The sequence below is a fragment of the Mandrillus leucophaeus genome, unplaced genomic scaffold, assembly GCF_000951045.1.
Source record: "Mandrillus leucophaeus isolate KB7577 unplaced genomic scaffold, Mleu.le_1.0 Scaffold15, whole genome shotgun sequence".
NCBI lineage: Eukaryota > Metazoa > Chordata > Mammalia > Primates > Cercopithecidae > Mandrillus > Mandrillus leucophaeus.
Window position 1 is genome coordinate 3,248,771 of NW_012101476.1, and position 16,009 is coordinate 3,264,779.

The window sequence follows — 16,009 nt, forward strand, 5'->3', positions numbered from 1 at the left end:
GAGTAGCGGGGACTACAGGCGCGTGCCACTATGCCTGGCTAATTTTTGTATTTTTAATAGAGATGGGGTTTTGCCACGTTGGCCAAGCTGGTCTCAAACTCCTGACCTCAAGTGATCTGCCTTCCTTGGCCTCCCAAAGTGCTGGGGTTACAGGCGTGAGCCACTGCGCCTGGCCTGAACCCATCCATTCTTATGGCTGTAAATACTGTCTGTATGGATGACTTTCAAAATTTCACCTCTAGGCTGGGGCTCTCCCTTGTGTTCCAAGTGCCCATTTGACATTTCTAGTTGTATAACTAGGAACTTCAAATTCTCTAGGTTTTAGCTCAAATTTTACACCATTGAAGAGCCTTTTTCTGAGTATAAAACAGCCACCCTCTTCCCTCTCTCCTGTTACTCTGCATTACATTACCCTTTTTCCCTTTGAGCATTTATTCTAACCATCACAATTTTTATCTGTTTATTTACGATCTACCTCCTGCATTAGATTGTAATCTCATTCATTTGACTTTCATTACTTGCCAAGTGCTGTACTAAGCACTTTATAAGTCTTATCATTTGATTTACTTTTTTTTTTTTTTTTTTTGAGAGGGAGTCTTGCTCTGTTGCCCAGGCTGGAGTGCAGTGGCGCGATCTTGGCTGACTACAACCTTAGCCTCCTGGGTTCAAGCAATTCTCCTAACTCAGCCTCCCAAGTAGCAGAGATAACAGGCGCCTGCCACCATGCCCAGCCAAGTTTTGTATTTTAGTAGAGGCAGGGTTTCACCACGTTGGCCAGGCTAGTCTCGAGCTCCTGACCTCAGGTGATCCGTCCGCCTTGGCCTCCCAAAGTGCTGGGATTACAGGTGTCAGCCACGGCACACGGCCAAGCCAATATTAATTTACTTTTTTGACTAGCCATATTAAAAGCTTGACAAATAAAACAGGTTAACCTCACATTGCTTGTGTTCTATTTTGGTGGAATTCAGAGAAGCCAGTGTTAGTAAACTGATTTTCATCTTACAGTTCCACAAGAAATCCCAACATGATTTGGTAGTAAGCACCATTATGTTTCATATGTTTATATTTGTTTAAATGCACCCTCAATACTTATATTTCTTTTTTTGTTGTTGTTGAGACCCAGTTTCGCTCTTGTTGCCCAGGCTGAGTACAATGGCATGATCTCGGCTCCCCGCAACCCCTGCCTTCTGGGTTCAAGTGATTCTCCTGCCTCAGCCTCCCGGGTGGTTGGGATTACAGGTGCACGCCACCACGCCTGGCTAATTTTGTATTTTTAGTAGGGACAGGATTTCACCATGTTGGCCAGACTGGTCTCGAACTCCCAACCTCAAGTGATCCGCCCTCCTTGGCCTCCCAAAGTGTCGGGATTACAGGCGTGAGCCACCGCGCCTGGACAGTGCTTATATTTCATATTGAAGGGACACGCCCCAACACATTTACTTTTGGAAACTGTTAAGCAGAAAGAGGAAACGCTGAAAAAATTTCTAGCAGAGATAAACCAAGAGGTAGGTATTTTTAAAAAAGCAGCTTAAACTAGGTTAAACATTGGCTTCTAAAAGATCAAAGCTGGATTTCCTCATGGAACAGCACACTTCCAGTTCTCTGAGGTCAGGGGGCAGAGGATGTAGTTAGAGCTGGTTGGCCTCATATGATGCCTTTTTCTTTTCCTTAAAGTCAGGATTTGTCTTTCTCTGTAATCGTAATCTCTTTGTCTGGCCTTTGCTTTTGTCTGTGAAGCTGCCACCAGCTAGGTTTTAAGTAGCGAGTAGCATCGTGTAGGTCTAAATAAAAACTAAATAGCTTCCTTCTCTTTTTTCCCCATATAGAACAGTTCTGTCAATTGCAGCAGACAAAAAGAACAATGAACATTTTTGAGACTTTTCTCAAAAATTCATCTTGAGAATGTATTTTCAGAAAATCATAAAGTTCGAATTATCAGAATAAAAAATGATGGCCTCTTCACAGAGGGGTGTTTTTTTCTAGTTAAGACATTACAATGATATTCTCACATCAGGCTTTTGGTGGCTGGCTTGACATCTGTCTTTGGATGTAAAATGATTGGCAGCATTTTCAGTTTACGTAAAAGTTTGCGTAGAGCCACAGCAGAAAGAACTTGGGTTTTTGGAGTTAGATTTGAGTAGAATACTAGGTAGTATTTAATTAAAATTAGTAAGTATAAAACTTACTAATTTTGTGACAGTAAATTAATCTGACTCAACTTTTATAAAATGGTGACTGCAATTAAAATCACAAATGTAAAATAGCAAATGCTCAACAAAAAGGCCCTCCTCTTTTAGGTGATTTTAGGTGATTTCCTTTTAACACCTGATTAAAGGCAAAGGTTGACTTGATTTACGATGAGAAGGATTTATTTATTGAGAAGGATTTATTATATTTATTAACAAAGAGGTAAAGCTTTTTTCTTTTTTTTTTTTTTTGAGACAGAGTCTCGCTTGCTCTGTTGCCCAGGCCGGAGTGCAGTGGCGCTATCTCGGCTCACTGCAACTTCTGCTTCCCGGGTTCTAATGGATTCTCCTGCCTCAGCTTCCCGAGTAGCTGGGATTACAGGCGCTCGCCACCACGTCAGGCTAATTTTCTATTTTTAGTAGAGACGGGGTTTCACCATGTTGGGGCCAGGCTGGTCTGGAACTCCTGACCTCAGGTGATCCACCAGCCTCGGCCTCCCAAAGTGCTGAGAATACGGGCATGAGGCACCATGTCTGGCCAGAGGTAAAGCTTCTTAAGGTAATCTGACAAAATGAGAAAAAGAAACCTTGAAGAGAAGTGTGGGTGGCTATCACCAACATGGTATTTGGGGGCAGTTCTCATCATTGTTTATCAAGGCTGCAGAATAGCTGTGTTCATCTTTCTCTTTTACTACCCTTTAAATGATTGACCTATGTGTAGTGTGTATTTTTTTAAAATACAGGAAGCAGCAACACTCAGTATGAGAGGATAATTTGCGTGCTAAGAGTAAATGGGGAAGCAAACAGTAAATAGAGACAAACGGGCAAAGGTTGAGTCATAGGGAACCTGGACTTGCCTCAAGTATTTGTGGTTGGTAGTAGCTCATTATGTGTGCTTGGACACCAGGTGGGGCCCCCGCAGGCCAAGCAAACGTCAAGACCAGTTTCGTACCCTAGTACCCTTGTTCCTCTAGCTCCGGACCAGCCAGAGCCACCTATTCGGATCATGTTCGCAGAACCCAGCACTGTTTCGAGGCCAGATGCACCATTTCAGCAATTCAGGGGGGAAATAAGCAGTGTGGATAAACTGATATCCCATTTTTAAAAGTCGGCCTGGGTTCGCATTCAGAAGAAATGTCACGCTAGCCATTTTTTTTTAAATGGGTGATTTGATAACTCAGGGAGGTCTTTCCACCGTAATAAAAATTTGCTTGTTAGAACTGGGTGTTTTCTAAGAAGTGTATGGAAAAAGCCTTGCTTCGTCTTCGCCCTGGGTGATTTTTACGTCGAACACCTACAACTGCTACTGAAATCCCCCCGCGGGACTTTTGATGTCTTCTAGGGCATTCTTAAAACTAGACCCATTCCTAAGCGACTCCCACCTCCCAAACCAGCCATATGCTTTAGTTTCTCCAGTTTCCAATTTTCTAAATCTTCAACGTCTCCCCTCGAATTAGTCCAATCAAACTTTCTCTTCTTAGACCTCTTCCTTACGTTCGCACCAGGAAACTCCCAGGAGAATCACGTGCCCAGGCTTGTCCTTAATGGCGCTCCGTAACCCTCCCACTATTCCACCACCCTTCCTCGCCACCCGTGAGCTCCGCCCCGCCCCATTCGCGCTTCCCACCCCCATCCCCCGCGAAGTGCTTGCGCCTGCGCAGCTCCAATTGAGGCGCTTTCCCTTTCCTGGCGACCAATCCACTTCCTGCCTCGGGTCCTCGGAACACTCCACCTCTCCGCTGGGGCCCTGGCTTGAGGTGCTGGTAGTGGCTACCTTACGCATTACCTGTCTGAAAAATTCGCTCTTCTCATCGACTGGGGAATTTGGAAGAGCCATTAAGTGGGTGGCACTTATATGAGCCTTTGCCTCGGACCCGCCACCCCAGAGTCAAGCTGAGGGCATCGGCATGCCGCGGGGTGGGCGATCAGGACTGTTTTTAATCGGGCAGTCGCGCGGACGGCCTTTTCCCTCTCGCCTCCTTCCGCCCCGCCCCCACACTCAGCCCGGCCGCGCTGGTGAGTGGCGGGCGGGAGGGCCGGCGGGCGGAGGGAGGAGGGGGAGCTAAGGGAAGGCGGGCCCTCGGCTGCGAGATAGGTGGGGGGAGGGGAGGGGAGAGCCCGAGCGCTGGAGTTGGTGCTGGGAAACCCGGGGCTAATGTTGACAACAGGCTCGAGGTGAGTCCCGGGGATCCTCCTTCCCCTCCGCTCCAACGATCGGGAAGAAACGGGGCTGGGGGGCACCGGCCTAGAGTCCTACTCCCTGGGGGACCCCAGAGGAGACTCCGCACTCTAGCTCTCCGGGGTCGGCGAGCAGTGGAGGGACCGCGGGTCCGGCGTCGTTCTTCTCAGACCCCCTCTCTCCGAGGCTCCCATCAACGCGGGAGCCCCCGGGCCGGGCATGGGGGGCGGTGGAGGAGGTGCCTGCCCCACATGCCTGGGCCGGGCCTCGGGGCTGGAGGCGGGGAGCCCGCGGTGGAGGGGCGAAGGTGTTCGGGGGCGTGGAGGAGAGCGAGGGGAGGTCGGGGGAAGCTCCTCGAGAGCCGGGAGGAAAGCGAGGGCGAGGAAGTGGGGAGGGCGCGTGTGTGGGAGGCTGCGGAGTGGGGAGACCGGCCGAGGAGGCTTCTGTGGCGAGGGAGTGTGGGGCGAGAAGTTGGGGTTGGGGCAGCGATGGTCTGCAAAGGTGACCGTGGATACCTGTGGGAAGGGGAGTTGGGGCGGGTAAGTGGTGTGGTGGGTGTAGACGTTGCCACACCACCAGAGCAGAGGTTTGTAGGAGAGGTGTGTGTAGGCGAAGGGGCTTGGGGTGTATCTGGGGATGGTGGGCAAGGGCTGTTTGGTTGACTTCCTTTTAATCACATAGGCTGGTTGATTCTTCACTTTGCCTTCACCCCTTCAAGACTCCAGGCACTCTCTTCTTGCTAGGACTGTTGGACTAAGGAAGTGACCACAGGATATTTGGTCCCCAGGTTGGCAGAGCAGAGCCAGCTGGGTCCACTCTGGGGTGATCGGACCTTCAGTTCTCTTGCTCTTCTTGGAGGACTTACACGACACGAAGTGATGCATCAGATCAAAGTGAAACGCTCGCTGACGCTTTATCTCATTTCCATAATTCTTAGGTGTTCCTTAACATCGTCAGTCTCCTCATTTGTGAGCTGGGACAATTTCTAACAATTCTTAACACGTCCTTTATACTAAGGATGTTCTTTAAAAAATAAAGTCAGAAACTGAGAGAGAGTGTTCCTGTGCTGTTCTGTCCTTACAACATTTTGACTAAGAATTGAAAGATGAAACAGCATTCTCTCACTCTGGAGTATTTTCGGAGCACTCTGATTGGGATTTCATACATAACCCATATGGTACTTTGCAAGGGAATGTCTTTAAAAAGGAAACACCCCGTTTTGTGCCCTCTTCCCCCCAGTACACTCCACTGGTACTTGTACTAGTAAATTAGTTTTACTTTCTTTTGGGAGTTCAGAATATATTTAGAATACCAAATAAAATATACAGTTCAAGTGACAGGACACTATTTTGGGAGCTAGGAAGGTGGTTTTAAAGCATGGTTTCCTTTTAAGGGTAGTCTGAATGTAAATTGTATTCAGCAAACTAATTTGTAACAGCTAATCGGATTCCAGCGAAAAGATCACGACTTTTTCTTGTTACTATCTTGAGAAAGGACCTTTTTAAAATTGTAGTTTGGACTAGAAAAACTTTTGGAAACACTTTAGATGACAAGTTTGGCTGTTAAAGCTTGAAGTTATTGAAATAAGAATTTTAGCATTTTATTAAATATCACTTAGTGCTCAGTTTCTTAAGTGGACATAAAACAAACGTGTTTTGAGGTGAATCATGGTGTTTGTATATTTTATTCGTTTTAGTGTAGGTAGTGAAAAAGAGTACTGGGTAGTGAGTGTTGATCCAGCCATGGAAACTAGCTGTGTAATCTTGGGTAGGTGACTCTGCTGCTGTCCTTGGAATGTAAAAATTGAGGATAGAAGTAGATAAAATCTGATAGTCTTTATTTGACTTTACAAATCTTTCATTGTATGCTGAACTTCTCAGTGTTCTTTGTGAGCGAACATTTATTAATGCCTCCCTCATGCTAGTTACTATGCTAGAATTTTAAGAACTTTACAAGATAGATAGCAGTATATCCTTCTTATTGATAAATAAGTGGACTCAGAGAAGTTGTTGCCTGATTTCTGTAGCTATCAGGCTGCAGAGTTGGGAGGTAGATTTAAAATCTATCGACTTCCAAGCCCATGTATGTTGTTTTCACAAGTTGCATTGCTGCCTCTTCATGAACTTTTAGATTTTTGTCTTTTTTTTTGTTTACGGAAATTTAGTTTCAAGTATACTTTGGGTGTATGCTTGTAATGTGAGGATGAAGTGATTGAAAGAAGATACCAGTATCAGGACTTAAGGGTTATGGAGAATCTGTTTTATTATGCTCTAGGGTAGAGTCTATTCCTATTTTTTTTTTTCCTTGAGACGGAGTCTCGCTGTGTCGCCAGGCTGGAGTGCAGTGGCGCCATCTCGGCTCACTGCAACCTCCACCTCCTGGGTTCAAGTGATTCTCCTGCCTCAGCCTCCTGAGTAGCTGGGACCGAGTAGCTGGGACTACAGGTGTGTGCCACCACACCCAGTTAATTTTGGTATTTTTAGTAGAGACAGGCTTTCACCATGTTGTTGGCCAGGATGGTCTCGATCTCTTGACCTCGTGATCTGCCTGTCTCAGCCTCCCAAAGTGCTGGGATTACAGGCATGAGCCACTGTGCCTGGCCCCGAGTCTAATTCTTGAACGCCTACTATAGCTTTATTTTATATAGTAAGTACTTAAAATTTAATTAACAAATGAATCTTATTAAAGAGTCATAAAAGTTTGGGACTTTGTTGAACTAATAAATGATGACCTTTGTGAATTTGTCAAATACTAGATGAATTTCTTAATCTTTTCTTTGAAGAATTTAAGATTTTATTTTATCTTTAGAAATGAGACATGAGGCCAGCCATGGTGACTCATGCTTATAATCCCAGAACTTTGGGACGCCAAGGTGGGTGGATCACCTGAGGTCAGGAGTTTTATGAGACCAGCCTGACCAACATGGAGAAACCCCTTCTCTACTAAAAATACAAAATTAGCTGGGCATGGTGATGTGCACCTGTAATCCCAGCTACTCGGGAGGCTGAGGCAGGAGAATGGCTTGAACCTGGGTGGCAGAGGTTGCGGTGAGCCAAGATCGCGCCACTGCACTCCAGCCTGGCAGCGGAGTGAGACTCCATCTCAAAAAAAAAAAAAAAAAAAAAGAGAGACATGAATTGTAAGTTCTGATGTCATTCTTTGTAGTTTCCTATGGTCCTGAAATGTTACTTGTTGATGTATCACATCAGAAAATGTGAAATCTATATAAACTTTTTTCACTTAATGATTAATATCCCTCAGTAAGATCATGTTATTACCTTAGATATTAAGTTGTCCCCATATGTTTCAGCCAGAGTCTGCTAAAAGTTAAAAACATTGTGTAAGAACTGCTTAACCGCTATGAAGGATTCTTTCTACTCTTGAGATTCATAATTCTATGGTTTGCCATAGTCAGTATTTACAAACAAATCTTCCATCTCGCAATTTGGTACTCTTAGGATTCTTTGGTTCAGAGAATGGGTTCAGATTCCCATTCTGTCACCAGCTGTGCAGGCCTTGGTCAAGTTACTTGGTCAAGTCTCAGTTTACTCATTTATAAAATAGCGAAAATAATACCTACCTCATAAAGATTTTAGTATTAAATGAGATAATGTATGTAAAATGTTTAGTATGGTACCATGAGTAGTAAGTATTAGTATTATAGTCTCTTTGAAAGTTTGCTTGGTTTAAGGGCATGACATTTTCACATTAAAGTTGGATATTTAATTGAAAATGTGTAAGAATCAATAACTACACTTGTAGATAATATAAATGCTGGCCGGGTGTAGTGCCTCATATCTGTAATCCTAGCACTTTGGAAGGCAGAGGTGGGAGAATCCCTTGAGCCCAGAAGTGTGAGACCAGCCAGGGCAACATACTGAGACCTTGTCTCTATTTTATTAAAACAGTTTTTTTTTTTTAATTAAAAAAAATAGATAATATAAATGGTAATGTTGTCTTGGTGTAGAAAGAATGCTTTTTCATTTTTTGTTGTTGTTGTTGCTTTTTTTTTTTGAGACGGAGTCTCTGTCTGTTGCGCAGGCTGAAATGCAGTGGCACTATCTTGGCTCACTGCAGCCTCCGCCTCCCGGGTTCAAGTGATTCTCTTGCTTCAGCTTCCTGAGTAGCTGGGATTACAGGCACCCTCCACCATGCCTGGTTAATTTTTGTATATTTAGTAGAGACGGACTTCACCATGTTGGCCAGGCTGGTCTTGAACTCCTGACCTCAAGTGATCCTCCTGCCTTGGCCTCCCAAAGTGCTCGGATTACAGGAATGAGCCACGGTGCGCAGCCTGCTTTTTCATATATTAAAGGTATTTTGTGTGTGTGTGTGTGTGTGTGTGTGTGTGTGTGTGTGTGATGGAGTCTCACTCTGTCGCCCGTGCTGGAGTGCAGTGGCACGATCTCAGCTCACTGCAACCTCTGCTTTCTGGGTTCAAGCAGTTCTCCCTCAGTCTCCCCAGTAGCTGGGATTACAGGTGCCTGCTACCACTCCCAGCTAATTTTTGTATTTTCAGTAGAGATGGGGTTTCACCATGTTGGCCAGGCTGGTCTCGAACTCCTGACTTCAGGTGATCCGGCCACCTTGGCGTCCCAAATTGCTGGGATTACAGGCATGAACCACTGCGCCCAGCCCCTAATGATGATTTTAAAAATAGGACCAACAGCTTTTTTGTTGTTCTGAGTTTTACCAGTGGGGTTAGCTAAAGCTTTTAGGTGTCACTATCAAAATAAATGCATGGAACAAGGGAGTGGAGAGCAATGACAGAGTAAAAGAAAAAATAGAAGGAAAAGGTAGCTATGATAAGGTATAGGCTGTGGCATGTATCTGCAAAAATTAAAGCATTTCCATTAGCCTAGGTTGCTGTCTGTGGTATTAACATTTTATTAGAGTACTGAAGTAAAGTATTTTTGTCTTTAAAAAATGTCAATATTGCAAATGCTTTTTTTGGTAACCTAGTTTTAAGTGCTGTAATTTAAAACCTATATTTGAAAATATTTAAGGATACTATTGCTTTTAATAAAAAAAAAAAAACTAAGGGGTGGCCGGGCGCTGAGGCTCATGCTTGTAATCCCAGCACTTTGGGAGGCCAAAGCAGATGGATCACTTGAGGTCAAGAATTCAAGCAGCCTGGCCAATATAGTGAAACCCGTCTTTACTAAAAATACAAAAATTAGCTGAGTGTGGTGGCACACGCTTATAATCTCAGCTACTTGGGAGGCTGAGGTGGGAGCATCGCTTAAACCCAGGAGGTGGAGGTTGCAGTGAGCTGAGATCGTGCCACTGCACTCCAGCCTAGGCAACAGAGTGAGACTCAAAAAAAAAAAAAAAAGAAAAAAAGAAAAAAGAAAAAACAAACACTGAAGCTCAAAAATACAATGGGTCATGCCTGTAATCCCAGCATTTTGGGAGGTGCAGGTAGATGGATCACTTAAACTCAGGAGTTCAAGACCAGCCTGGTCAACATGGGGAAATCCCGTCTCTACTAAAACTACAATTATCTGGATGTGGTGTTGAGCACCTGCTGGCCCAGCTACTTGGGGGGCTGAGGCAGGTGGGTCACTTGAGCCCAGGAGGTCGAGACTTTAGTGAGCTGTGATCGTGCCGCCACACTCCAGCTTGGGTGACAAAGTGAGACCCTGTCTCAAAGAGAAAACAAAAAACTAATACATGTAGGTAATTTTCTCCTTCTAAAATAGAATTTTGATTTTCTTTTTTTTCTTGAGACAGAGTTTTGCTCTTGTTGCTCAGGCTGAAGTGCAATGGCGGGATCTCGGCTTACTACAACCTCCGCCTCCCAGGTTCAAGCGATTCTCCTGCCTCAGCCTCCCAAGTAGCTGGGATTACAGGCATGCACCACCATACCCGTCTAATTTTGTATTTTTAGTAGAGACGTGGTTTCTCCATGTTGGTCAGGCTGGTCTTGAACTCTAGACCTCAGGTGATCTGCCCACCTCGGCCTCCCAAAGTGCTGAGATTATAGGCATGAGCCACTGTGCCTGACCGAATTTTGATTTTCTTATATACAACTCTTAGATAATTTAGGAGTTAAAATGTGAAACACTGTGCCTAAAAGAAATTAGACAACTAGTTCTGAGTAGAGAAATGCATTTTTAGAAAAGAAAACTTCAGAATTTTCCTGAAAAGTACAGTTTTTTGTTCCACAGTTACTTTCAGTTAACTGTAAGCCTGTACTATAGGCCAATGCTATCCAATAGAGCTTTCTGTGGAAATGTTCTGTATCTGTCCTGCTATGTATGGAAGCCATTAGCTACATGTGGAATTGAGCACTTGAAATACAGATACTGACTGAAGAACTGAATTTCACATTTTATTTAATTTTGATTAATTTACATTTAAGTAACCACATGTGACTAGTGCAGCAGTTTTGGGGTGGTAATTTTGTCTCCAAACGATATTTAGCAATGTCTGGAGTTATATTTGGTTGTCAAAATGAGGGAGGAGCTACTTGTATGCACTGCATAGCAGGCAGGGACACTGCTAAACCTCCTACCGAGCACATGGTGGCCCCTTCCCTCTAAAACCAAAGAAATACTTTGCCCAAACTGTCAGTGGTGCTGAACTTTAGAAACCCTGGGCTAATAACTACTCTGTTTTGGCAGATATAGCACGGAACATATGGATTTTATGTTCATGTTTATTTATAAATTAACTTTGACTAATATAGGTGAAGAAGTTAGAAGTCTAGTTTAATTTGAGATAGTTAACAGTTTTTGTATCTGAAAGTTTGGTGATAAGGTTAGAGCAATGAAGTGAGATTTGTGAGTCTGCTGTTCTGTTTTGTCTGTTGACATATAGGAGGCAAGGGCTTGTTTTTGTTTCCTTTCTCAGCTGAAATACTGAGATTGAATATTATACGAAATAGTGAACCACCATCTTTCATGGTTGTCAAATGCTAGGGTTAAAGCTGACTCAAAATGTTCACAGATATATTCTGAAGTATTTACAATTAAATGACATATTGCTTGGAGTTGATAGTGGCTGAATCTGAGTGATGGGTATGTGGAGGTTCCTTATATTATGCTGTCTACTTTTGTTTGGGCTTGGATTTTTCCTTATAAAAAGTAAAAAACAAGTACTTAGACATGGGCATAACTAATAATGATAGGATGAGAAATGTGACCAATAACTTATTTTGTTACAGAAATAGTATTCATTTTACATGCCCGCATTTACTCTTTTACAATTGCCAAGTTGTATTAATATGTTCTGTTTAAAAAATAGTGTCGTATCATTTAAAAAAGTCACTGCATCTATGGTACTGACATCGTTTCCCTCTTACAGATTGTCCTGGGTCACATAATGCCAGCTGAGCGTAAAAAGCCAGCAAGTATGGAAGAAAAAGACTCTTTACCAAATAACAAGGAAAAAGACTGCAGTGAAAGGCGGCCAGTGAGCAGCAAGGAGAGGCCAAAAGACGATACCAAGCTCACTGCCAAGAAGGAGGTCAGCAAGGCCCCTGAAGACAAGAAGAAGAGACTGGAAGATGATAAGAGAAAAAAGGAAGACAAGGAACGCAAGAAAAAAGACGAAGAAAAGGTGAAGGCAGAGGAAGAATCAAAGAAAAAAGAAGAGGAAGAAAAAAAGAAACATCAAGAGGAAGAGAGAAAGAAGCAAGAAGAGCAGGCCAAACGTCAGCAAGAAGAAGAAGCAGCTGCTCAGATGAAGTAAGGCAGTTGATTGTATTTATTGATGTGAGGGAATGGGAAGATTGGAAAATTTTGGGAAAAAAACATTATTTGAAATGTAGCGTCCTGGGTGCAGCTCTTTAAGAATTGGGAGTATCTTAATTTACTTGTTAGGTTAGTTTCACTGACTGGGGTATGCTAAAGGTGTGTTAATTATTCAAATTAAATAATAGTAACAATCTTTAATGAGTACTATTCGAGGTCTTGGGTAATTTGTGTTTTGTTTTAAATTTTATTTATTTATTTTGAGATGGAATTTTGTTTAGTCGCCCAGACTGGAGTGCAATGGCGCGATCTCGGCTCACTGCAACCTTTGCCTCCTGGGTTCAAGTGATTCTCCTGCCTCAGCCTCCCGAGTAGCTGGGATTACAGGCACCTGCCATCATGCTCGGCTAATTTTTGTATTTTTGTAGAGATGGGGTTTCACCGTGTTGGCCAGGCTAATCTTGAACTCCTGACCTCAGGTGTTCATCCGTCTCAGCCTCCTAAAGTGCTGGGATTACAGGTGTGAGCCACCACGCCCAGCTGTTTATTTTTTAAGACTTTTTTTCATACAAAATTAGGCATGGTGGCGCGTGCTTGTCATCCAGTTACTCGGGAGGCTGAGGTAGGAGAATCGCCTGAACCTAGGAGGTGGAGGGTGCAGTGAGCCAAGTTTGTGCTACTGCATTCCTGCTGGGGCGACAGAGCAAGACTGCATCTCAAAAAATAATAATAAAATTAAAAAAACAAACTTTTTTTCGTGGTATGATAATACTCCATTTTTTTAAAAAATTGAAAACCTTCAGTTGGCTGCTGTTTCTTGAGTTCTTATGCATCAGGCCTTGTACAGAATATATTAGCATCTATCCTTAGGACAATCCCAGTGAAGTAAGTTTTATGATCCTCATTTCACAGATTAATAAAATGAAGTTTAAGGAGGGTAAGTTGCTTACGGTCACAGCAAATAGTAGAGCTGTTGGGATTTAAAGCTAGGTTGGCCTGACTTTAAAACTTTTGACTATTCATTAAGCACAATTCCACAATGCTTTCCATTCTTATCTTTATTTAAATCTATTTTTAACCTTGTAAATCTGTGCAAGTAAATAATAAACTAGTGAAAAATGTAGTTCTTAGAGGGAAAACACCAGAGATGCATCAGCAGTAACTTTGTTGAATAGCTTAAGCTCTTCTCTAAATATGAAACTTATTAGGCCAGGCATGGTAGTTCACACCTGTAAACCCAGCACTTTGGGAGGCTGAGGCAGGAGGATTGGTTGAGCCCAGGAGTTCAAGACCAGCCTGGGCAGTATAGTGAGACCCTGTCTATGTGAAGAAAAATAAGGGAAAGAATAATATATAACTTATTTATTTTTTAATTAAAAATTTTTTTTAAAATTTAAGAGGGCAACTTACCTTTTTTAAGCTTCATTTTGTGGATCTCTAAAATGAGGCTTGTAGAATTTAACTTCATTGGTACTGTCTTAAGGATATTTGCTAATGTATTTTTACAGTGCCTGGTAACATAATAAGAGCTCAACAAACTCCAGCCAGGCTGGAGTGTAGTGATGTGACGGCAGCTCACTGCAGCCTTGACCTCCCAGGCTCAAGCCATTCTCCCACCATATCCTCCTTGATAGTGGGGACTACAGGTGCGTGCTACCACACCTGGGTATTTTTGTACTTTTTGTAGATAGAGTTTCACCGTGTTGCCCAGGCTGGTCTTGAACTCTTGGACTCAAGAAGTCCTCCTGCCTCAGCCTCCCAAAGTTTTGGGATTATAGGCATGAGCCACCATGTCTGGCCTAAAATAATCGTTTTTTGGAAATGATGTCTTGCTATTTTGTCTAAGTCTGTAATTGCTGTGCTCAAGCGATCCTCCCACTACAGCCTCCCTAGTAGCTGGAACTACAGATGTACACCACTGTGCGTGGCCAAATATATAATTTAAAAAGCTTTTTGCAAGCACGATTTTGTATAGGCCTCTAGAACAGCCACCTTTCTTCTCAGAGTTGTTCTTTAGAACTTCTGCTTTCTTCCCTTTTTTGTGGGGGTGATGGGGGCATTGCTGTGTTGTTACCCAGGCTGGAGTGCAGTGGCTGTTCTCAGGTTCCATCATAACGTACTGCAGCCTCCAACTCCTGGGCTCAAGTGATTCCTCCTGCCTCAGCCTCCTGAGTATCTGTCATTACAGGCTTGTGCCACCAGCCCTGGCCAGGACCTCTACTTTTAATAAGGAACAGAAGCCTTAGGTCTGCAAGACTATAGTAGTGCCTAGTTTTGGAATATTCAGAACCATGATTCTTGAGAGATTTTTTTTTTTTTTTTTGAGACAGGGTTTGCTCTGTCGCCCAGGCTGGAGTACAGTGGCCTGGTCTCAGCTCACTGCAATCTGTGCCTCCTGGGCTCAAGCGATCCTCCCACCTCAGCCTCCTGAGTAGCTGGGACTACAGATGCATACCACTACGCTTGGTTAATTTTTGTATTTTTTGTAGAGACGGGGTTTTGCTGTGTTGCCCAGGCTGGTCTTGAACTCCTGAGCTCCTGGGGAAATTTCAGATATATGCAAAAATAGAGGAGTATAGTGAACTAGTCCCTCATCTACCTAGCATCAATAATTACACACTTTCTCCCCCTGGAGTATTTTAAAGCATCATAGCATTTACCCATAAAAACTTCATTATATATCTTAAAGTGTTTTCAGTGCAGCTGAAAATTGAGTTATTTAATGTATGTACGTACTTTCTTTTCTTTCTTTCTTTTTTGAGAGAGTTTTGCACTTGTTGCCCAGGCTGAATGCAATGGCACGATCTCGGCTCACCCCAACCTCCGCCTCCCGGTTGAAGCCATTCTCCTGCCTCAGCCTCCTGAGTAGCTGTGACTACAGGCATGCGCCACCACACCCAGCTAATTTTTGTATTTTTAGTAGAGATGGGGTTTCTCCATGTTGGTCATGCTGATCTCGAACTCCTGACTTCAGGTGATCCACCCATCTTGGCTTCCCAAAGTGCTGGGATTACAGGCATGAGCCACCACACCCGGCCTTGTACATACTTTCTTAAAATGTACTTTCACTGCTCATTTTGTATTTGTGTGTTGCTGGGAGACTTCAAAGAGATACTCAACTGTCCATGTTATCAGTGATAGAGGCCACCTTTCTGTTAATATATTGTAGTTTTTAGTGGAAAAATCAAATAATTATCTTGTAACTCAGGGGTGATTATCTCAGAAAGATGAAAATCTACTTTTTTAGAGATTTATAGATATGTGTATAATTTTTTGAGACAGGGCCTCACTCTGTCACCTAGGGTGGAGAGCTATGGTGTGATCATGACTCACTGCAGCTTCAACCTCCTGGGCTCAAGCGATCCTCCCGTCTCAGCCTCCCAAGTAACTGGGACTACAGGCCTGTGCCACCACGTCCAGCTAATTTTTTAAATTTTTTGTAGAGATTGGGTCTCACTCTGTTGCCCAGTCTGATCTTAACTCCTGGGCTCCTCCCACCTCAGCTTCCCAAAGTGGAGATTTAAGTTATATATTTTGTTATCTCAAAAACTTCAATAAGCTTCAAAATCATATTGTTTGTCACCCCTCACTCCTGCCTATTTTATTACCTCTGCAATTTAAATTGTTCTGTCTTTTTAGAGGAAAAATAGGTATATTTGTTTTTAGTTATTTTTTTCAGTATAAACTGAGTCTACTAGCTTTTTATTAAAAGTTTCTTATTTGATAGTTGTCTTCTGGTTCCTTTCCAAATTTTCTAAATCACTTGAATTTTTAAGAGTCCAAACCTGGCAAGGTACTTTGTTAAAGGTTTGGCTAATGTGCTGAGTATGGAAAAACAATATCTAACATTTCAAAACTTTTTTTTTTTTTTTGAGATAGAGTCTCACTCTGTTGCACAGGCTGGAGTGCAGTGGCATGATCTTGGCTCATGGCAACCTCTGCCTCCT

General features: G+C 43.2%; 1 protein-coding gene across 2 annotated transcripts in view; it reads left to right on the plus strand.

Moving 5' to 3' along the window:
* The first annotated feature begins 3,943 nt into the window (after nucleotides 1–3,943).
* UPF2 (UPF2 regulator of nonsense transcripts homolog (yeast)) overlaps nucleotides 3,944–16,009 on the plus strand; it is a 140,571-nt gene continuing 128,505 nt past the window's right edge. The window contains exons 1-2 of one of the 2 annotated variants that reach the window (XM_011974897.1): nucleotides 3,944–4,202; nucleotides 11,674–12,056. In XM_011974897.1, coding sequence (XP_011830287.1) covers nucleotides 11,692–12,056 — 365 coding nt within the window. In that variant the 5' untranslated portion in view covers nucleotides 3,944–4,202; nucleotides 11,674–11,691. Of the gene's footprint in view, nucleotides 4,203–4,226; nucleotides 4,362–11,673; nucleotides 12,057–16,009 lie in introns of those variants that run through there. The other variant, XM_011974896.1, reaches the window with a different exon arrangement.